The sequence below is a fragment of the Mobula hypostoma genome, chromosome 6 (genome assembly GCF_963921235.1).
Source record: "Mobula hypostoma chromosome 6, sMobHyp1.1, whole genome shotgun sequence".
NCBI lineage: Eukaryota > Metazoa > Chordata > Chondrichthyes > Myliobatiformes > Myliobatidae > Mobula > Mobula hypostoma.
The window spans coordinates 52,305,339-52,330,045 of NC_086102.1; the positions used below are offsets into that span (position 1 = coordinate 52,305,339).

The 24,707-nt window shown below is 39.7% G+C and overlaps 1 protein-coding gene across 1 annotated transcript in view; it reads right to left on the reverse strand.

Moving 5' to 3' along the window:
• Positions 1 to 24,707, reverse strand: part of epha6 (eph receptor A6) — a 754,868-nt gene that overhangs the window by 659,394 nt on the left and 70,767 nt on the right. Inside the window, exon 2 of the mRNA XM_063050836.1 lies at positions 20,724 to 20,788. Within this exon, the coding sequence (XP_062906906.1) occupies positions 20,724 to 20,788 (65 nt within the window). The remainder of the gene's footprint in view (positions 1 to 20,723; positions 20,789 to 24,707) is intronic.

Consider the following 24,707-nt stretch of genomic DNA (forward strand, 5'->3'; position numbering starts at 1 on the left):
ATGGGGTACGAGGGGGAGGTGGGGCATTAGCGCAAGTTAGAAGCAATGCTGGTTTTCACACAGTCTTTTTACCTCTTTTGAGGTCTACCACGGTTTCTGCTTCCCCGTGGCAATTGGCCAGAGAGCAACTGCTTAGGGAGCCTACAATCCTCCATGCGTATAACATGTTCAGTCTAACATTGTTGTGGGTTCAGGATCAAGGCTTCAATAGCCATTTGAACAGTGGCCAATCAGAGACCAAGATGTGCCATAGGTCAGTAAGTGTGCATTAAAAAGCAGCACTTCATGGGAGTTCCAGCATTTGAATACCGGCCAATTAGAAATCTGGATTCATTAGCCAGGGCAAATAAAAATAAGGCAGGGGCAAGCAGAGATGCCTTTGTTTTGATTTAGATTTGAGGCTTTAGTGAAGAAAGGCTTGAGTGGGAGAAGGGGAAAAGCTGCAGGTGGATTTTTTTCCAGTTTATTTATTGTTTCTTTCTTTTAATTGCATAGTTAGAGCAGTAGTGATGCCAGGCAGGATAGCTGAATGCTCCTCTTGCAGGATGTGGGAAGGCAGCAAGACCTCCAGTGTCCCTGATGAGTTCACCTCCAAGAAGTGCATCCAACTGTAGCTTCTAACACTCCACATTAAGGAGCTGGATCTGGAACTGGATGAACTCCAGATCATTTGGGAGGATGAGGGGGTGATAGACAGGACAGATAGAGAGGTAGTTACACACAAGGTGCAGGAGACAGGAAACTGGGTAACAGTCAAGAGAGTGAAAGGGGTTAAACATTTAGTGCAGACTACCCCTGTGGCCATTCCCCCTCAACAGCAGGTATACTTTGGTTACTATTGGGGTGGGGGTGACCTAGAAGAGGAAAATCACAGAAGTCATGTCTCTGGCAATGACTCTGGCTCTGTGGCCCAGAAGGGAAGTGGGGAGAAGAGTTGAGCTGTGGCGACAGGAGATTTGTTAGTTAGGGGAACAGAATGGAGTTTCTGTGGCTGAGAACAAAAATTCCTCTCGGTTGATGAGGTCTGGGACATCTTCAATCAAGTCCTTAGCATTCTTAAGTGGGAGGGTGAGCAGCCAGAGGGTGTGGTCCATGTAGTTACCAATGACAGAGGTAGGAAGAGGGATGAGGCTCTACAAAGTTGGTTCAGGGAGTTAGGTGCTAAATTTAAAGGACGGGACCTCCAGGGTTGTGATCTCAGGCTACCCTTGCCACATGCTTGTGAGGCTAGAAATAGGAAGTTCATAGAACCTAATATGTAGCTAAGGAGTTGCTACAGGAGGGAGGGCTTCAGAACTTAGGATCATTGGGCTCTCTTCTAGGGAAGGTGGGACCTGTACAGAAGAGGCAGTTTGCACCTAAATTGAAAGGGGATTATTACCTGAGCAGGAATGTTTACTCGTACTACACAGAGTAGCTTAAAATAGAGTTGCAGGGGGATGGGGACCAGAGCGCCAGAACAGACAGTGGAGAGATTGTGGAGATGAATGTTGTTAAGACCTCAGATGAATTCAGGAATCAATTGTTTGAGCATGGCAGAGCAAATGTTCTGGGCTGCATATATTTCACCATGCTTTACACCATTTGGAACATTGAATGGCTCTGAGGCTTCCCGAGTTGAGAGGATAATGCCAGTCATATCGTGGAAAAGGTGAGTAAAACTGATGAACTTGCGTGGGCATCACAACTCTGACCAGCTTGTCCAGAGCTCTTCTCTCTTAACCGTGTCAAAGGCTTTAGTTAAACCTTTAAAGACAATGTACAGATCCAGGTTCTGTTCAATACATTTTTCTTGAACCTGAGGGACAGCAAATCAATGGTGTTTCTTCCAGGGCAGAAATCGCACAGTGTCTCAGGCAGGTTCTTCTCTGAAATTGTGGTAATCGGGTGGTTGAGAATGTATTGGGCCATGATCTTCCTGGCAATTGACAGCAAGGAGATGCTGCGGTAGTTACCGCAGTCAGTTTTGCTGCCTCCGTTCTTGAGAAGAGGTACGATCGAATTCATTGGGCATGTCCTCAGCTTCCCAGATGCTCATCAGAATGTCATGGAAGTCTCTTAGTGCAACTGGACCCACTGATGTGAAGACGTTGGCAAGTATTCTGCCCTTCCCAGAGGCTTTTCCAGATTTTAAGTAAGCAATGGTTGATTAACCTCAACAATTGCAGAAAGGAGATCGAGGCTGTCGGCAATGGTTTCTGGAAGATCTGGTTACTTGCAGCCTGGTCTGTAGTAGGGGGCCTGTTGAACAAGTTGCTGAAGTGCTCTCTCCACCTGTTGTTAATGCTCTTTACCTCTGAGCAGCACTGTGCCTACTGCTGACAGAAGGGGTGTGGTGTGTAGCTTGTGTGGTCCATAGATTGCTTTGATGGTATTGAAGAGCATCTTAAAGTTTTTTGGTGTCAGTGTAGATTTTCTCTGGCTTTCTCTCCCCCCATTCAGTTCGCAGTCTGTGCTTGCCTCTGAAGATGTTTGAAGTGTTTGCTTTTTGAGATAGAAGAAAGATCATTCTGCCAAGCAAGAAATGTCGCCTTCTCTTCCAGTATCCTGCTGATATTTTCATTTTCTTCAAACCAATCCTGATGAGCTCTTTATTGGTTCGAGGGCTGACTTTGCTGATTTCATCACTGGTGTCCTGCGTTCATCCTACTTCTGTGCTACACCCATTCAGGAGCCTATGGGACGCCGGTGCATCGAGACTGTCTGCCCATCGCCCCTGATGTTTAGGGTGCTGCAACTTGTCTCTATCAAGACGTTGTTGGAATACTTTTGGTTTCTTTTGGTGCAGTTGGACAATGTGCAGTGAGAGGATTGATCTATTCGGGTGATGATCAGTCCAGCACTTCGTTTTATACATGGCTCTAGTGATCTTGAAATCATGAGTGTCTCATCTGTGACCAATGACGTGGTCAATTAAGCGCCATTGCTTGAAACTGGTCTGCATCCATGTTGCTTTGTATTTGTCTGCCTGTCTAAATGGGGTGCTGGTGATTATCAAGTTGGTTTCCAAGCAGAAACTGGTAGGAAGCCAGAACTAAAAGTACAGCAGTATAGTGCAAGAAATAGCTAAGTTTATTATGAGCCCTTTAATTCCTCTGATTTGATCACGTTTCCTCAAACTATGTTGGATTTATTAAACACAGAACAAGAAGAGTTTAGCTCATTGGCATACAAAGCAAAGTGGAGATTACAATACTTTTGCAGTTTAAGAGCCCCTCCCATGTATCATAATCACAACCTCATCTGGACCATTGTGAGCAGGTTTGGGCCCTTATCTAAAAGAGGACCCAGAGGAGATTCACGAGAATGATTCTGGGAATGAAAGGGTTAATGTGATGATTCTAGGCCTGTACTCCTTGGAATATAGAAGAATGAGTTGGGGAGGGGGGGATCTCATTGAAACATCATATAATGAAAGGCCTAGATAGAGTGGATGTGGAGATAATGTTTCCTATAGTGGGGGATTCCAGGACCAGAGGACACAGCTTCAGAATCAAGGAACATTCACTTAGAACAGAGGTGAAGAATTTCTTTAGCCAGAGGGCATTGAATCTGTGGAATTGTTTACCATGGACAGCTATGGAGGCCCAAGTCATTGAGCGTACTTAAAACGAGGTTGATATGTTCTTGATTGGTCAGGGCATCAAAGGATTCATGAAGGCTTCATTCCAGACTAATTGTCCAGAAAGAGTTAGTGAAATTTTGTTCATAGAAACTTCAAGGCTGGAGCATGAACTTAAAAGATCATGATTTGTATGAATATCCTCATACAATTGTGCAACCGGAAGAATTAGTGGAAATAACTAACATGAGAATTGAACAATTTTCAAAACATAATACATAAATAGACAGATACACATGGAACCATCATTGAACCATAACCACAAAAGAATCCGAAGTCCTTAGTGACCACAGAACCCTCTGCCAAGTGATGGTGTGGGTGAGCCTCCATCAGTTGATGTGATTTTGGTATACTGTCGACTAGTCTGACTCATTGAGATTTATTATTTAACCACAAAGGCACCCTCATCCTGAATTAAGCATTAATCTTTGAGTGGTGCCTATAATTTGAGTAAACTATAAGTACAAAATGCCACTCTGGTCTTGGCACATTACAGGCAAGGCCAAGTTTACTAGGATGAGCTACAACAAGAGTGGACTGAAAATATCTGAAGGTGATTTAGAAAGGTTGGAGGCAACTACAGAAATGACAAGTTTTCAGAGCAAATGTGTTACTACCAAGATAAGACATTGGACTACCAAATGTAGCAATGTCAAGCAGCATATAAGCTAGGGATAAGGCATAAAAAGGAGCTTATGTAAGATAACAACAGCTCAATACTATAGAATGCTGAAAGGAGTATAGAAAGTGCCAGGATGGAATTCAGGTGGTAAAGATAATCCAAGGAATAATATCAAAAAGAAAATCAAGGACAGCCAAAATATTTTTAAAGGGCAGAAAGGTAAATGAATGTGTCTACTGGAGATTAAAAAGTTAACATGTGGTAAGTGATATGGGCTGGTGTAAATGAATGCTGAATGGTTATCTTCGTAGAAGAAAGGGATGCTCTAAATTGTGTGGTTAAGCAGCAAGACTGTGACATTACAGGAATGATAAATTACTGAGGGGAAATTTAAGGGAATTGGTATCTTTGAAAGAAGATCAGATCAGATAAAATACATCTCATGCTATTGAGAAAAGCAAGGGAGGAAATAAACAGAGGCTCTGCTGAGAAATTGAAGCATTAATTGCTTTGTAGGTGAAGATAGTTTTTTTTTTGCATAGAAGACCGCACAATATTACTGAATTATCTGGCTTGTCTTTTCTCCTGAACATTAACAACTATCCTTTTCATGCAAGCACTACTGAATATTTCAAGTAGTTTTTGTTTTCTTTATTTTTAATTATGATATTAATACATTTTAGTGATGTTGAAGAATGATTATTTTCCGAGATTGATGGGAGATCCAAATTTTGGGAAAAATACAACAGAATTATTTTTGCTGATTTACAGCAGACAGCTTCAGTTTAATGTCTCCAAAGGAGTTCTGTCTTGTCAAAGTGTCAGCCTAGATTAAGTGCTCAAGTCCCACAGCAGGCCTTGAATGCACAGCCCTCTGAATCAAATATCAAGTGTCTCCCATTTCAATCTTGACAAGTAAAGCAGGGCTCACAAGCAGGAAATTGTACCTCTATAAGAAAAGCCAGTCTCATCACAAAATCACTTTGGTGTTTCATTCTTCATATTAGACATTTCACAAAAATAAAAGTTCTTGGAAATCACCTGCCATCATCACATTTCAGTACAGTTAAGCAGGAAGAAGGTAGCAGAAGTACCAGAAAGTGTGATGGTCTTGAAGCTTGTATTAACTAATTACACACTCTAATCACACTCAACACATATACTAACCATAGACAACCTCAGAGATTAGATATAACCATATAACAATTACAGCATGGAAACAGGCTATCTTGGCCGTTCTAGTCTGTGCCGAATGCTTACTCTCACCTAGTCCCATCTACCTGCACTCAGCCCATAACCCTCCATTCCTTTCCTGTCCATATACCTATCCAATTTTTTTTTTAAATGACATAATTGAACCTGCCTCTACCACTTCTACTGGAAGATCGTTCCACACAGCTACCACTCTTTGAGTAAAGAAGTTCCCCCTCGTGTTACCCCTAAACTTTTGCCCCTTAACTCTCGCTCATGTCCTCATTTGAATCTCCCCCACTCTCAATGGAAAAAGCCTATCCACGTCAACTTTATCTATCCCCCTCATAATTTTAAAAACTTCTATCAAGTCCCCCCTCAACCTTCTACGCTCCAAAGAATAAAGACCTAACTTGTTCAACCTTTCTCTGTAACTTAGGAGATGAAACCCAGGCAGCATTCTAGTAAATCTCCTCTGTACTCTTTCTATTTTGTTGACATCTTTCCTATAATTCGATGACCAGAACTGTACACAATACTCCAAATTTGGCCTCACCAATGCTTTGTACAATTTTAACATTACAACCCAACTCCTATACTCAATGCTCTGATTTATAAAGGCCACCCCCACCCTATCCACATGAAATTCCATCTTCAGGGAACTATGCACCATTATTCCTGGATCCCTCTGTTCTACTGCATTCTTCAATGCCCTACCATTTACCATGTATGTCCTATTTTGATCAGTCCTACCAAAATGTAGCACCTCACACTTATCAACATTAAACTCCATCTGCCATCTTTCTAACTCTTCTAACTGCCCTAAATCTCTCTGCAAGCTTTGAAAACCTACCTCATTATCCACAACGGTACCTATCTTGGTATCATCTGCATACTTACTAATCCAATTTACCACCCCATCATCCAGATCATTAATGTATATGACAAACAACATTGGACCCAGTACAGATCCCTGAGGCACACCACTAATCACCGGCCTCCAACCTGAAAACCAGTTATGCACCACTACTCTCTGGCATCTCCCATCCAGCCACAGTTGAATCCATTTTACTACTTCAATATTAATACCTAACGATTGAACCTTCCTAACCAACCTTCCGTGTGGAATCTTGTCAAAGGCCTTACTGAAGTCCACATAGACAACATCCATCAATTTACCCTCGTCAATTTTCCAAGTAACTTCTTCAAAAAGTTCAATAAGATTTGTCAAACATGACCTTCCACGCACAAATCCGTGTTGACTGTTCCTAAGCAGACCCTGTCTATCCAGATAATTATATATATCATCTCTAAGAATACTTTCCATCAATTTACCCACCACTGACATCAAACTTACAGGCTGATAATTGCTAGGTTTACTCTTAGAACCCTTTTTAAACAATGAAACTAAATGAGCAGTATGCCAATCGTCCGGCACCATCCCTGTTTCTAATGACATTTGAAATATTTCTGTCAGAGCCCCTGCTATTTCTACACTAACTTCCCTCAAGGTCCTAGGGAATATCCTGTCAGGACCCAGAGACTTATCCACTTTTATATTCCTTAAAAGTGCCAGTACTTCCTCTTCTTTAATCATCATAGTTTCCATAGCTACCCTACTTGTTTCCCTTACCTTACATAATTCAGTATCCTTCTCCTTAGTGAATACCGAAGAAAAGAAATTGTTCAAAATCTCCCCCATCTCTTTTGGCTCCGCACATAGTGTCCACTCTGATTCTCTCAGGGACCAATTTTTTCCCTCACTATCCTTTTGCTATTAATATAACTGTAGAAACCCTTTGGATTTATTTTCAGCTTACTTGTCAAAGCAGCCTCGTATCTTCTTTTAGTTTTTCTAATTTCTTTCTTAAGATTTTTTTTACATTCTTTATATTCCTCGAGCAACCTCATTTACTCCAAGCTGCCTATATTTATTGTAGATATCTCTCTTTTTTTCTGAACCAAGTTTCCAATATCCATTGAAAACCATGGCTCTCTCAAACATTTAACCTTTCCTTTCAACCTAACAGGAACATAAAGATCCTGTACCCTCAAAATTTCACCTTTAAATGACCTCCATTTCTTTCTTACATCCTTCCCATAAAACAAATTGTCCCAATCCACTCCTTCTAAATCCTTTCACATCTCCTCAAAGTTGGCCTTTCTCCAATCAAAAATCTCAACCCTGGGTCCAGTCCTATCCTTCTCCATAATTATATTGAATCTAATATAATACATATAGATATCTATACATATTTCATAAATTAGAAACGTGAAACCAATGTTTGCTTCAAAAAATAAAACTTTTCAGTTTTGTGGCTGAAACTGTTCCATGACCATATGAAATGGTGAAGGGCATAAATAGGTTGAACACACAATATGTTTTCCCAGGAAAAAGGAATCACAACCTAGAAAGCACAAGTTGAAGGTGAGAGGGGAAAGTTTTAAAAGGGACCTGAGCCATTAACTTCACACAGGTGGTCATGAAAACATAGAACAAGCTGCCTGAGGGAGTATAATAACAACATTTTAAAAACATTTGGACAGGAAAAGTTCAGAGGGATATGAGCTAATGGGTCTCAGATAGGCATCTTAATTGTCCTGGACAAATTAGTCTGAAGTGCTTGTTTCCATGCTGTGTTACTCCATGACTCCATCAGATTACTGTCATGATATCAAACCTTGTTGATGTTAAATTACCAGAGATGGGTAGGCAAATATAGAATCACATTCCCAAGGATTAACTTCTGTCACAAAAAATGTGCTCAAGGCCAGTAACTGGATCATGAAGTAATCTAACAGGTCTACTCTCTCCTACATGCCAAAGCCTGCAAAGCCTGCTGCCTGCCTTCTATCTCCTCACACTAGTAAAGAAATTGAAACCTCTGTAGATTTATTTGCTAGAGGTCTTCCTGCTAACTGATCCATTTTGCTTATGTTGTAAATTTTTGGAGAAGAGTAAACTTTTCTTTCCGGTTAGAAAGATTTTTTTGAACTCTTATCTTTGTGAAGTTTCAATTGATAAACCTAATTCTCTATCTCATTGAGCCCCAGGTCCGAAGTATTGGGAGTCTGGAATATGGAACTGAGTCTGCCCTTTTATCTATTTAGTTATTTATTCATTTATTTATTGAGATATAGTGTGGAATAGGCCCAGCTTTGCCCTAATTTAACCCTTGCCTCATCATAGTACAACTTACAATGACCAATTAACGTACCAACCAGTACACCTTTGAACTGTGGGAGGAAATCGGAGCACCCAGAGGAAACCCATGGGTTCATAGGGAGAACATGCAAACTCCTTATGGACAGGGGTGGGAATTGAACGCAGATCTCTGTTACTGTAAAGCTAACTGCTACGTTACTGTGCAGATAATATTGGGATTAAGTCATTGAAAGGAACAATTGAAATTAAAGGCAGGAGCTGAATGTGGGAATAGGTAGAAATATATTGTGATTATTCAGTTATGTTTGGAGAAAACCTTTGTTATTAAAATATAACCTTTCCCTTCAACCTTTTTAAGAATCAGGTTTAGAATCACCAGCATATGTCGTGAAATTTGTTAACTTAGCAGTAGTACAATGCAATATATGATATATAAAATAAGAAAATCAATTACAATAAGTAAACATAGGTATATTAAATAGTTAATTCAAAATACTGTAAAACAAATAATAAAATAAAGTGAGGTAGTGTTCATGGGATCAATGTCCATTTAGAAAGCGGATGGCAGAGGGGCAGAAGCTGTTCCTGAATCGCTGAGTGTGTGCCTTCAGGCTTCTGTACCTCCTTCATAGAATAATACAGCACAGTACAGGCCCTTCGGCCCACAATGTTGTGCTGACCCTCAAACCCTGCCTCCCATATAAACCCCCCCCCCACCTTAAATTCCTCCATATACCTGTCTAGTAGTCTCTTAAATTTCACTAGTGTACCTGCCCCCACCACTGACTCAGGCAGTGCATTCCACAAACCAACCACACTCTGAGTAAAAAAAACCTTCCTCTAATATCCCCCTTGAACTTCCCACCCCTTACCTTAAACCCATGTCCTCTTGTATTGAGCAGTGGTGCCCTGGGGAAGAGGTGCTGGCTATCCACTCTATCTATTCCTCTTATTATCTTGTGCACCTCTATCATGTCTCCTCTCATCCTCCTTCTCTCCACAGAGTAAAGCCCTAGCTCCCTTAATCTCTGATCATAATCCATACTCCCTAAACCAAGCAGCATCCTGATAAATCTCCTCTGTACCCTTTCCAATGCTTCCACATCCTTCCTATAGTGAGGCGACCAGAACTGGACACAGTACTCCAAGTGTGGCCTAACCAGGGTTTTATAGAGCTGCATCATTACCTCGCAACTCTTAAACTCTGTCCCTCGATTTATGAAAGCTAACACCCCATAAACTTTCTTAACTACTCTATCTACCTGTGAGGCAACTTTCAGGGATCTGGGGACATGTACCCCCAGATCCTTCTGCTCCTCCAGACTACCAATTATCCTGCCATTTACTTTGTACTCTGCCTTGGAGTTTGTCCTTCCAAAGTGTACCACCTCACACTTCTCCAGGTTGAACTCCATCTGCCACCTCTCAGCCCACTTCTGCATCCTATCAATGTCTCTCTGCAATCTTCGACAGTCCTCTACACTATCTACAACACCACCAACCTTTATGTCGTCTGTAAACTTGCCAACCCACCCTTCTACCCCCACATCCAGATTGTTAATAAAAATCACAAAGTAAAGGTCCCAGAACCGATCCTTGTGGGACACCACTAGTCACAACCCTCCAATCTGAATGTACTCCCTCCACCACGGCCCTCTGCATTCTGCAAGCAAGCCAATTCTGTATCCACCTGGCCAAACTTCCCTGGATCCCATGCCTTCTAACTTTCTGAATAAGCCTACCGTGTGGAACCTTGTCAAATGCCTTAATAAAATCCACGTAGATCACATCCACTGCACTACCCTCATCTATATGCCTAGTCACCTCCTCAAAGAACTCTATCAGGCTTGTTAGACACGATCTGCCCTTCACAAAGCCATGCTGACTGTCCCTGATCAGACCATGATTCTCTAAATGCCCATAGATCCTATCTCTAAGAATCCTTTCCAACAGCTTTCCCACCACAGGTGTAAGGCTCACAGGTCTATAATTACCCGGACTATCCCTATCACCTTTTTTGAACAAGGGAACAACATTCACCTCCCTCCAATCCTCCGGTACCATTCCCGTGGACAACGAGGACATAAAGATCCTAGCCAGAGGCTCAGCAATCTCTTCCCTCGCCTCGTGGAGCAGCCTGGGGAATATTCCGTCAGGCCCCGGGGACTTATCCATCCTTATGTATTTTAACAACTCCAACGCCTCCTCTCCCTTAATATCAACATGCTCCAGAACATCAACCTTACTCATATTGTCCTCACTATCATCAAGTTCCCTCTCATTGGTGAATACCGAAGAGAAGTATTCATTGAGGACCTCACTCACTTCCACAGCCTCCAAGCACATCTTCTCACCTTTATCTCTAATCGGTCTTACATTCACACCTGTCATCCTTTTGTTCTTCACATAATGGAAGAATGCCTTGGGGTTTTCCTTTACCCTACTCATCAAGGCCTTTTCATGCCTCCTCCTTGCTCTCCTCAGCCCCTTCTTAAGCTGCTTTCTTGCTACCCTATATTCCTCAATAGACCCATCTGATCCTTGCTTCCTAAACCTCATGAATGCTGCCTTCTTCCACCTGACTAGATTTTCCACCTCACTTGTCACCCTTGGTTCCTTCACCCTACCATTCTTTATCTTCCTCACTGGGACAAATTTATCCCTAACATCCCTAGCATCCTGCAAGAGATACAAATTTATCCCTAACATCCTGTGAGAGATCCTGATGGTAACAATAAGAAGAGGGCATGTCCAGGGTGATGGGGTCCTTAATAATGGACACCAACTTTCTGAGGCATCTTGTTGAAATATCTATTTGTAAAGCACCCCTTCCTTTCCTGATCCCAGCTACTGTACCTATCTCAGCTATTAAAGCCACATTCAGAGAAATTTAGCACTTCAAGGAATTGGCCCGTAACATTTCTTAAACATGTTACTTTTAATTAAAACTACATTTATCATCCTGCACCATTGTTTTTCATAAAATGTACTATTGAATATTTTAACTAACCCTCCACCTCTACTCTCTGCTAAACTGTATAAATAGATAAAAGTTAGCAAATGTATGTGGAACTTTTACCATTTTCAAGCTAATGCGTTTACTGCAATTACATCCACTTTAAGTGGAGTCTTTTGATAAAGCATTTTCGCAAAAAGGCAGCTAAAAGTTTTATGACTTTTTCCTACTTTGTTTATAATTATTGATTGTTTACTTGTTTGACAATCAGATGTTAGCTTGGACTCCAGGCAGACTTCTCTGTCATTCTTCATGTGTGCTGGGATCACACACGCACATCTGATGGTGTAATTGGAGCCAAAAACTTCAGATGCTGGAGTCCAAAACAAATTGAAAATGTTGCACGCACAGAGCAGTCCAATGATTCAGGTCAGAGATCGGAAAAGTGAGAACAAGAGTGTTAATTTGATGTACAGAAAAGCCATTGACCTAGACCCCATTTTAGATTGGCCATTGCGTGAGTGGGCCAGTGTAGGAGACTGGAGACTGAAGACTGAGGCTTCAGCAAGGAGGCAGAGGTGAGTACCACGTAACAGGGTAGATAGGGTTTTAAACTAAATAGCGTGGTGGGTGGAGGTTTGACAGAGTGCAGGCAAGTTTACTGAAGTCTCCAGAATAAACAATATGACAAAAGTTCAGAAAAAATGTAACTTCAGGCAACATGGAGGCAAAAATAAATATAAGGATGGTGAAAACAGGACTGAAGATGTTATATGCACGCTGTATATGAAATTAGGTAAATGATCTTGTCACGCAGTTAGAAATTGGCAGGTATGACACTTTGGGCATCCATTAAGATGTGGATGATAGAAGATCACAGGAGGGAGCTTAACATCCAAGGCTACACATTGAACTGAGGCCTTGCTGGTTAAAAAAATTAAATTGAAAGCTTTCAAAGAAGTGACATAGGATCATTTGATGGAATCCTTGTGGAGGGAGTTAAGAAACTGCAAGGGTACTAAGACCCTGATGGGAATTATATTCAGGTCTCTGAACAGTAGCCAGGATGCAGGGTACAAATTACAGCACAATATAGAAAAGGCATGTAAAAAGGATAATTTGCAATGATCATGAGGGATTTCAATATGCAGGTAGATTGGGAAAATTAGGTCAACACTTTTTTTTAAAAGGGAAATCTTGCCTAAAAAATCTGTTAGAATTCATTGAGCAAATAACAGGCAAGATAGACAAAGGAGGGTCAGTGGATGTTTACTTGAATTCTCAGAAGTACCTTGGCAAAGTGCCTCACATGAGGCTGGTAAACAAGAGTGGATGGGGAAGTAGAGCTGAGGAAGTAGGGAGTCTGCAGAAGGACTTGGACAGATTAGGAGAATTAGCAAAGAAGTGGCAGATCAAATACAGTAACACAAGACATTCAGCAAATGCTAGAAATCTGAGTAAAACATACATTGATGTTCCTCCACCACTGATGATTCCCTCACCCATATCTCCTCCATTTCCCAGATAGCTGCCCTCACCCCATCTTTGCATTAGCTTATCAGGAATAGATTTCCTCGTCTTTACTTGTTGCCCCACGAGCCTCTGAGTCAAGCACATCATTCTCCGCAACTCCCGTCATCTTCAACGGGATCCTACCATAAAAGACATCTTTACCTACTCCCCACTCTCTGCTTTCCACCTGCTCTCAGAGACTCACTTGTCCATTCAACCCTCCCCACTGTGTGGAGGAATTTTAGCCAAAGGGTGGTGAATCTGTGGAATTCATTGTCATATTTGGCAGTGGAAGTCAAGTCATTGCAAATATTTAAAGTGGGATTTGATAGGTTCTCAGTTACTAAAGCCATCAAATGTTATGGAGAGACAGCAAGAGAAGGCAGTTGAGAGGGAAAATAAAGCAGCCATTATTGAATGGTTCAAATGGCCTAATTCTTCTCCTATGTCTTAAGGAATGGCCGAGACAAAAAAAAGATGAATTACCTGTGATAAGCTGCCAACTGTTGTCAACAAAGCAGCATTTAAATAAAGGCTGACAATCAGAAGAATGAATAAAAAAGGAACAAATTCAAACTGAAATATCCAGTAACATCTGTGAGAAGAAAAAAGTGTTCCAAGGGCTGCAGCAAGCTGAGTTTGAAGAAGAAACATTTTTGAACAGAATATTTGTCACATGTGCATTGAAACATACAGTGAAATGTGTCATTTTGCACAACAACCAACACAGTCCAGGGATTACGCTGGGAGCAGACCCCAAGTATCACTCTTCCGATGCCTATACACTGCATTCAGCTCACTAACCATAGCTAGTACATCTTTGGAATATGGGAGAAAACTATCACCCAGAGGAAATTCACACGGTCATGGGGCGAACATACAAACTCCTTATAGATAGCGATGGGAGAGAATAGGTTACAGAAACTAAGGAACATATTTCTGGTAGCTCAAGGTTGCTCTTGTAGACAGAACTGATAAATTCTGCAAAGCAATCATACAAACTGACTTTGTTTTGTTGAAATTAGATGAATTGCATGGTGAACAATATAGAAAATTGGAAGTATTGCAAATGAATTGTTGTTTTACCTGGATATTGGAAAGGGTAAAGTTAAAATAACAAATTTGACATGCTAAAGTATCAAATTTGGGATTCTGTTGTGAATCCCCAGGATATTTCTTAGCCTGCTATCAATTTTTGCTTCCCCCAAAAAACATCTGGTTCACATTTGAGACCTCGTCCAAGGCAATGCTGTGATGTTTCATTTATATTGTGAAGTTTAATACTTCACCATTAAAGATCTAGGAGACTATCCAGCATGTCTGCGCTGCAACTTAGAGAACTGCATTCTTAGTAAGTAGATCATCAGTAAGTCTGGGTGACTCACCACTGACTAGAAAATCTTGTACATTGCATATCCTATGAAGATAGGTTGACTTGGTTAGGACTTTGGTCTTTGGAGAGTAGGAGGATGTGAGGTGACTTGATAGTGGTGTACAAGATGATAAGAGGCATAGTTAGGGGGCTAAGATGATGAGAGGGTAACAGTAGACAGCCAGCACCCTTTTCCCAGAGCAGAAATTACTATTATGAGGGTGTATAACTATAATATGTTCGGAGGACAGTATCCGGGGGCGGGGGGGGGGTGGAATGCCAGAGATAGTTTTTTCGCTCAGAGCTGTAGGTGCATGGAATGCACTACCAGGAATAGTGGTAGAAGCAAATATATTAGGGATATTTAAGAGACTCTTAGATAGGCAGGTGGATGGAAAAAAAAAGGAAGGCTATATGGAAGAAACAGTTAAATTGATTTTGGAGTCCGTTAAAAGGTTGGCATACATCATGAGATGAAGGACCTGTACTGTGCCGTGCTGTTCTTTGTCCTAAGTTTTATGCATACTAAAAGGAAAGGTTGAAAAACAAATCAAATTATGATATTCACTGTGGTACAAAAATTAATTTTTCTGCCCATTATTAAGTAATTCTATCCCCGCTATCTTTCAAGTTGTTTTTTTTTAAGTGACATTTTGCACATCAGATATTACGTACATCACTAGAAGCATGCAGTTAACAATTCAATACAGAGCTCATGGTCATAAATTTAGATTAACTAGGCAAATCCCAACTAGACTGACGAATATAAAGAGATATGCTTTAAAATTAAATAGATTTCTCTATCCATTCAAGACCTTGGACATAGTTCCCAAATTTAAAGACCATCATTCACATGAAGGTGTATTAAACTTAATAAATACTGGGTTACCTCTTCGATATATCATTGTCTCCTTAACAAGTAACGTGATAAATTATGTTTATACTCCTAACAAAACAGGATGCCATTTGCCCAATCATGTGCACACTGGCTCCCGAAAGAGCAATTCCATCAGTCCCATTGCCTCTCTTCTTATTTCCCTGTAATCCTGATTGATGTATTTTCTCTCACACACGCCCACCAATTCCCCTTAGGTTCTTTTTGCCAAGGACTAACACCAAAGGACAAGTTATAGTAGTTCAATGGCCAACCAACATTTTTTTGGGATGTGGAAGGAAATTCAAGTCCCAGAGGAATTCCACATTATCCTGGAGAAACACGCACATTTCCCACTGACAGTGCCTGAGGTCAGGATTGAAACTGGGTTCCTGTAATTGCAAGACAGCTGCACTAACTGTGGCACTTCTGTGACATTCTAGCTGAAATTAGCTGGAACCAAGGATTAAATTTAGTCCAAGGTAATAAGATGAAATACTGTATCCTTTCCCTGTTGACTATAATAGTCTTGCATAAAGTGTATTTGAGCAAGTGCAGGCTGACAGCACTTAACTAAATGTCACATGGTTTATGTTGGCAGTGAATTAACAACCTGATGAGATATGACGATAAGAAAACCTGTAACAAAGATCAATTTTCTGACAACATATTTATGAAATAACAATCTTTGCACGAGTGACTAAAAGAAAGCACAAAAGGGTTGCCAATTTTCAGACATTATTTTCAACAGTCATCAAGAAGAATCTTCATGCAATGATTCAGCTTCATTATAAATTTCTTTATAGTTTGCTTCAGCAAATCAAGAAAGCCTGATGTTGCAGTGAAGACTGTCACTCGCTCCACTACTAGCACACTACAGTCTGATACACATGTTCTGATGGGATTTAGAAGTAATATCAGTGATGTGCTGAATGTTTATGCACAAAATCTCTTATGAAAACACAGATGTTGCATTTAGCAGTCTTGAGAGGTTTCACTGAGGGTCTCTGTAGAACAAAAGATTTAATTTGCATTGTCATTACTGATTTGTCTTTAATTGTATGAGTTAAACAATTCACTTACCTTTAGATTTAAATCTCTCCATTCCTCAAATGTACTAAACAAACAATCATGTACAGATATATACAGCTGTACAGATTCTTATTTAATACGACACTTTATCTTTAATTTTAGTTTCTAATCAGATCTGTGTATTTAGTTTCTTTGAGCAGGATTACATATCACAGCAATACATGCTTTAACTAACACAGTAATCTTTGAGTTGCAATTGTTACATTGCTGCTGTAACAGTGGAGCGACACTTCAAATGTTTTCAATAGGGCTCCAGGTGCAAATTTAATATTAATTTCAATTAGCTGTACTTTAAAACAAGAGCTTCCTATTCAATGTTGGGAGAAAACATTGCTGTAAAGAAATTTATTTCCTGCTTATAAACTAGTGCTGCTGCCCAGTTTAGGAGAGAGAGGTAACTGTTTGGTCAGCTCGTCAGACATTGAACTGCTGGGTACTTATAAATTTACACACTACAGAAAACACAGTGCCTATACTTATGTTGGTGAAGGTATCGTTTGCCATCCGTACTCTTGCACACAACATTGGAAGAACTTAGAGTCATAAAGTCATGCAGCATGGAACTTGCTAACTTGTGGGACAAAGGTATGAAGAACAGTTCCGTTCTTTCCCCTAACTTCTCCACATGTTCCCAAATGTGTTTGCCATTTCAAAGTACAAGGAACATGATTAAAGGTTCTACATATCAGGATTTCATGCTATTGAATGAATATAGTCAAATACAGTACATCAGTGCAGTATTCTGGACATTAATATTTGCGTTTGTTATCAATTGCATTCAGAGAGTCAAGAACACTCGTCAGTAAATGCTTGCACAGCAGCAGTAACACTCGGCAATAAAGCAGAACTGAGCTGCCTGCTGCAAGATGACTAGAATCTGAACTTTTCAAGAGACATCGATCCCACTGGCAGTCAACTCTCCAATCTATATTACATGGCCGCAACAGCAAGCAATAATCTTGGCTCCGAATAGGAAATACAATCAGTAAGCAAATGCCATAAAGGGTAGCATAGGCAATAATGCTATTAGAGGTATGATATTAATAACCACACTCTTGGAGAGGGCACTGATAATTAAAAAATAAGTGAAACACCAAATAAAAGTCAAGTATATAGACTTGACAAATCAACTAACAAAAGTAGCCTGGGGAGTGAGTACATACAAAATGTTCAAATATGCCTCAGGATCAAAGGTCATTTAACAACTAGAAAACAGGCTTTTTAATGTTATGCCATTTTAATAAGGTAAATATGGTTTTAATATGGTTAATCTTGATAAGCGATAATTTAGGGAAGTGTGACAGCAAAATGATATAATTTTACAGACTTTATGAGTGACAAACTTAATTCAAATAGTATTAAGCAACACACATAAAAATTGCTAGTGAGCGCAGCAGGCCAGGCGGCATCTATAGGAAGAGGTACAGTCGACGTTTCGGGCTGGGACCCTTCGTCAGGACTAGGATATATACACTAGGATATCAAATAGTATTATATAGTTATGAGGAAAGAATTTATTATAATTGATCAGGACATTGAATTAAAATATTTTACAGTGGAAACAATCTGACAACTATTTAAAATATTTCATCATTTTCTTTTCTGAGGTATAACCACCTCAGTTATTGCCCATCTCTAATTTCTTTTCTCTGAGCAGGTAAACAATCTGTTGAAAAATAAAATCTCTATTGGAAGAGAAACCCATCTGTGACTAATTAAAGAGATTAGGGGTAAGATTTGATTAAAATGGTTTACACTGTTGCTGAGAGTACTAGTAGTTTTAGAAGGCTGCAAAAGGTGGCCAACAATAGATAAATATGATAATAAAAATAAATCAATTAGCAAGAGATATAAAATACTTTGAGCTTTCATAAATATGTAAATGAAAAGAAAAAGTAAATATGATCTTTGAGGCAGAGGAAGGAGAAATTATAATGTCGAATAAGGAGAGCTCAGATATTAAACTAATATTTTTCAGTTGCTGTTACAATAGGAACTAATGAACTTACCAGAAATGTTGGGGAAATAATGTGATGAGACTGAGGAATTTAGAGTAATCAGAATTAATAAAGTGAATGCCCTGGAGAAATTAAAATGATGAAGTCTCTTGGATCAGATGACCTACATTACAAGACTGTGAAAAAGCTGCCTATAGAGGAAATAAATGCATGAATGATCTTCCAAAATTCCTTAGTATCTGGATTGCTCACAATAGATTTGAAGTTATCATGTGCAATACTGCTTTCAAAAAATAGGGTTAGTTTAATGCTAGTTACCAGGACATTGCTTAAATCCATTATTAAGTTAATGCTAATGGGCACTTGGACATCATAAGGAACTGGTACTTGTGGTCAAGCACCCTTCTTTGCACCCTCCGAACGCTCATCTTGCTGCTCATGAACGGCAAAACCCTGCTTGGTGGCATGACAATATCAACACAAGTTGGTGACTACAAACTTGTCCACCTAACAGCTTAGAAACACTTTCAGCCAACTATATCAGATCCACAGATTTACCTGGCTGTCAAGCCACTGGTTTGGGACTGTCTTGATGTTCAGAATCTTTTTTTTAAGTGGTTTTGCCAATTCTAAAGATAATATCAATTTACTATTTTAACTTACAACTGAGTTCACTAAATTATTTCAGAAATAAAAACTATCTCTGCCTAATAATACGTACTTCTGTCTCTAATACATTTCATTAGCATCGAACTGAATGGTGTTCGGCTTCAAAAGTCAGCTGAACTCTGTACAGATTCAGTTGGCAGATCCCTGTTTTAAGAGATTTTAAAAAACCCTGATTGAAGTGCGGGCGGCAAAACCCCAAGGAAGAGGAAACAGCAGAGCTCAGGTCTTCTACCCAGGAATCCTAAACTTGGTGAGGAGTGTATATTCAAAATAGTTTCAATAAATTTAAATCATGTTTAAAAAAATTAATAGTTTTTTATGAAAATGAAAATAGCCAAGGAGATGATAGCTCCCAGTGGATGTCTTATATCTGGATGATTATAAGGCATTTTGGTCAAGCTTCAGACATGTTTGTTATGTAAAGTAGATGTTTGTGGGATTGATGACAATAAATTAGCATGGAGATAAGATTGATTAAAAAATTTAAAAAGGTTAAATGTGTCTATAACCAGTTAAGGGCAAAGTGATTAGTGCTGGGCCTTCACCTATGTACAATTTATCTTAATACTTTAATATTTTCTTATGACAAGGCAGACTATTCAGCCATTGAGTCCCTGCCAGTTCTCAGGGTGATCAACTTAATCCTATTCACTTATTTCTCAATAATCTATTTTCCCTTTCATGCCTATCAACTCCTCTCTGATTCTTCATGGACCCTTTACAGTGGCGAATTAGCCTACCATCTACACATGTTTGGAATATAGGAGGGAAATGGAATCTCCAGGAGAAACACACATAGTCACAGGAACATTGCACAAACTCCACACTTACAGCATCCAAGCTCAGCATCAAATCTAGGCAGAGGCACCACCTGGTTGAAATGACTTAATGGCTTAAATAAAAGGGCAGTGCATAATGTATAGAAATTTACCGATATCACAGAGCTGAGTGGAGAAGGAAGACACAGAGTCTGCCGAGGGGAACAGATAGATTGTGAGTGGGCAAGAAGTGTCAGGTATTATACAATGTACAGACCTTGCTGCAATATGTTTAATCTTTTACACAGTGCTTACTGCATTTTTTCACAAATTTATTGCTGTTAAAAACTGTATTCACATGCTGTCGTACTGAAGCTTCCAGGAGGAAAATAAAATCTGCGCTTAGAACAGAGCTCTACGTGGATTTGTCAGACCATTACGTGACAATACTGCATCAGACCATTTTCTGGAGTGATCTCAGTGGGAATATATCAGAAATGCAACAAAGTGGAATTTGTGGCTTCATTGGCACTTCACGTAACATCAACCACAGTAGCAATGAAGTAGGTAAATGTGATGGTAACAACAGCATCAGCCATACACTTCTTAGCACTCCAATAATTTAATTAGCAAAAGGATAAATAATCAGTTTAAAAAGATCACATTGATATCATCTTTTCCACTGTGACATCTTAATGTGGTTTTATCCAAGGTTCTATCATTAATGACTTTAGAATATTCACCATACTCACTCTTGAGCAATTATGTTATAGGTTTATTCCATACATAATAAAAACTCTGTAAAAGCAAAACAAGCCATGACAATGACCAGAGTTACAAATGTGAAGGTCTGATTTCTTTGTTAGTTAAGCTGCCATTTATGACCCGCCAGTTCTAAGCACAAAGTAAATGAATAACATTTGCAACTCACCCCATTTACTGGGTATGCCTTCCATCCAGGTTCTCCGAGTGCAGCTGTTGTGTCCAGCAGCACAACTGGAAACAAGTAAAATAACAGAATTAGCATGATTTGCTCATTTATTGTCACTTCATTGAATGCCTAATACTACATTACTTTCCAACTGAAAAGTTGGTATGAGCCTTCCCTGCCAAAGATCATCATGGGGTACACTCACAGGTGAAGCTGGCTGAGCAAGTGTGGGGAAAACGTGTGGGTCAGTCATCCATTCTATCCACATGCTGTCCCCAACCTAGAGATCCTAAAATTAAGATTTGGACCTTTAGAATGCTCAGAATATCCCAAAGCACTTAAATGCCAATGAACTACTTTTGAAACATTAATATTGTACAATAAACAATGCAGCATTTAATCTGTACACAATCCCTCTGCAAAAACATCAGTCAGGAATGATCAAAAATGATGCACAATGAATAAATCTGGCCAAGTCTCTCTCTATTATGAATGAGAATGGTTACTGAGGAACTGACACAGCACATTGTTAATAGATGCTTGGAGACCCACTTATCCTTTTGGACTTAAAGCTCAGATCTTTGATTCAAAAATGCACATATTACTATATTTCCATAGTTGGATGCCTAGCATATACGTAGGTGTCTTCAGTAGTTCAAATGCTTATGGAAGCACACTGTTCCTTCTCAGTGCTTTGTATCTATTAAAGAGTTGCTGTGTGCACAGTGTGACACAGTATTTAATAATTTATCCACTGAAAAAAAATTATGACCTTCATAAATTAAACATGACAGTTTTATGCACGATCGTCACCTTTTTGTTGAACAGCAGCACACTTGCTAAATAGCACAACAACCAAATGGGTCACCTTTATATGCTGTAAAATCAGATTCTTGAACTTAGTTGCAATGCGTGCATGCAGGCAGCAACTCATTATTTATTGAAACACTCCTGGGCAAGGCACCAAACAGCAGGTGTGCAACCAAAATGTATTGTAAAACAAACTGCAATTTTCCCCAAATGAAGCTCACACAAGTGAATTACTGGGAGCTAATTGTAATACCCATTCATTTATCCAGATTTCCAATAAACTTGCCGAGATACGTGATAGCGTACCACATTTTTATTGAATTCCCCAATGTCTAATTTAACAACATATATCCTCATTTATTTAAAATGCTGCACAAAATTCTAACCATAGGGTAAATACAGCTGGTGAAAATATAAACTCTCGAATATCATCTCCACTGCTACAGTACATAATCAAAAATACTGCAAAAAGAAAATAATAATCTTGAAACATTCCAACTGTATATTTGATTCCTTGAATGTAGTTATCACAATATTCATCTCAGTTATTTACAAATGTGGCTTAATATGTTTCTTGGCAGCTTATTAGGTTAATGCCAAGTTGCTCTTCTGATGGAATGCATCAATGATATAAAACGCTATGTGGACAAAATGGCTCTATTTCTCTATTTTTATCCTACCTTGCAGATACCTGCTGTAAGGATCTCAGCAGAATTGAATTTAAACAGAACATTTTCCCTGTTCGTGTAATGAGACCCAAGGTACACGTGAAAAAAAAAGAAAACTCGATATCATTATTTATGTGACTGAGTTTTGTTCTGAACTATAGTGAAACTGCAAGGGAAAAAAAAGCATTTCCTCCCAGTGTGAATATTTTTGCTCATCAAGGTTGAATGCATCAATGCACAGCAAAGGACCATTTATCACTTTTATTTTATTGAGTTAGCATCAATCCTTCCCGGATGTATTGCAGAGATCAAATAAAGAATATGGTAGGGACTAAGGACATGGGGGAAGGACACAGTATCTTGTGAGTTCAGGCAAGGGAACAGTGATATCCTGGAGGATTTCAATATTACAAAGCAGGAGGTGTTGGAAGTCTTTAAATGCATAAAATAGATAAATTCCCCTGGGCCTGACTGAGTGTGTCCCTAGATGTTATGGGAAGCAACAAGGAGATTGCTTGGGCCTTGGCAGAGCCACAGGCAAGATACGGGTAGACTGGAAGATAACTAATGTTGTGCTTTTCTTTTAAGAAAGGCAGCAGGGAAAAAAAGGAAACTACAGAGCAGTGGCAAACTTATTGGAAGGGATTCTGAGGGACAGGATTTATTTGTATTTGGAAAGGCAAGGACTGACTACCAACAGTCAGCATCGCTTTGTGCCTGGGATATCACATATCATGAATTTGACTGAGGGTGGCGGGGTAGAGATCCGTCTCTTCCAAAGAAGGGGTAAGCTGCTCCTTCCTTCTGCGAGCTTGCAGGTCACCCTTGGGCAGGGTCTAGCACCTGCTTAGCCCACAATCAGGATCATACGAAGCCATGAGGGCAAGTGGCGGATGGCCGTATGAGCAGCCAGTGCATATCACAAATCCTGGTTAAGCGACCACTGACCTTAGGCAGACAATCTCTAAAGAGTATAGATACTGGCTGGAGTCGCCCCTCATGTAAGGACACTGTCCAGAAGGAAGAAATGGCAAGCCACTTCTGTAGAATTTGCCAAGAACAATCATGGTCATAGGTCATGAGCACCCACATCACATGACATGGCCCATAATGATGATGATGATAATGACCAAGAGGATTAATCAGGAAAGTAGGAAAGTACAGCATGATGCATTTTGGAAAGTTAAACCAGGGCAAGACATACACAGTAGATGGTAGGACTTTGGGGGATGTTATTGAATAGAGACACTGGGGTACAGATAAATAGTTTACTGAAAATAATGTACTGAGGAAGATGTACAGTATGCTTGCTTTCATCAGCCAAGGTAGTGAGTATAAGAATTGCGTTGTTATGTTACAATTGTCCAAAATGTTGGTTAGGCCACACTTGGAGTATTATGTACAGTTCTTGTCACCATACTACAGGAAGTATGTGATTAAGTGCAGAAAAGATTTTCAAGGATACTGCCTGGATTGGAGGTTGAGTAATCAGTGGAGATTGAATAGGCTGGAACTGATTTCCCTGGAGTGTAGGAGAATGAGAAGTGAATTTAAATGATAGAGGTCTATAAAATTATGAGTGACACAGATAAAGCAGATAAGCAGCCATTGTCTAGAACTTGAAGGCATAGGTTAAAGTGAGAGAACAGAAGAGAGATCTGAGGGGTAAATTTTTCAGGCAGAGTAGCTATTTCATGGAATGAGTGCCGGAGGTGCTGAGGGAGGCCAGATGCTGATCGGCAGATCTATATGCCTTCAATTAGTCAAAAGGAAGGAGGTTAAAATTACTATAGAACTCAAACTCCCAATGCATTTTAAACGAACACAGTGTCTCTAAATAATAATAAACAAAAGGTCAAGTTGTTGTCTGTGGCCAGCAGCTAACTTCAAATGCAGCCATCTGAACGTAAGTGCGGGATTTATGTAACATGCTTAGAATGTGATATGTACTGAGTGGCAGATGCAACAGCATCTGCCACTGGATTCTACATGGAGCCTGGTCTCATTGGGATTCCCCAGTATTACACCAGTCAGATCTGGCACTGGCTCTGAAATTTCAAGGACTTCATTGTGGATTATAATCCTGCAAATTACAAGACAAAGGGGTTTCTTTTATATGTCCAATTAAAACAAAATATTTTTCTGCTTTAATTAACTTCAAGTATTTCAATGTAACTCATTTAACAAATTACCTTAAGTTATATCACTTCTTTAAAAACTGTTATTACTCAGTAATTTTGACAAAATATGAGGTGTGTCCTTGGTTTATGTAGTATAGTGTATTCTTGGAATAGAACCTCTGCACCACATTGTCTGGAGCCTTCTCACTGTCTGACTCATGTTGCCTCAGTGCAAAGGATACAGAGACTGGCCTTCTGCCTCTGGCCTAGACCAGGCATAGGCATAAGGAGACCTTCACCAGTCACTGCAGTTGGAAAGCTAGATTCTGCAATGTCTGCACAGTTTTTAATTTCTGATGCAGTTTCTCATTAGTTTGATGCAAGAT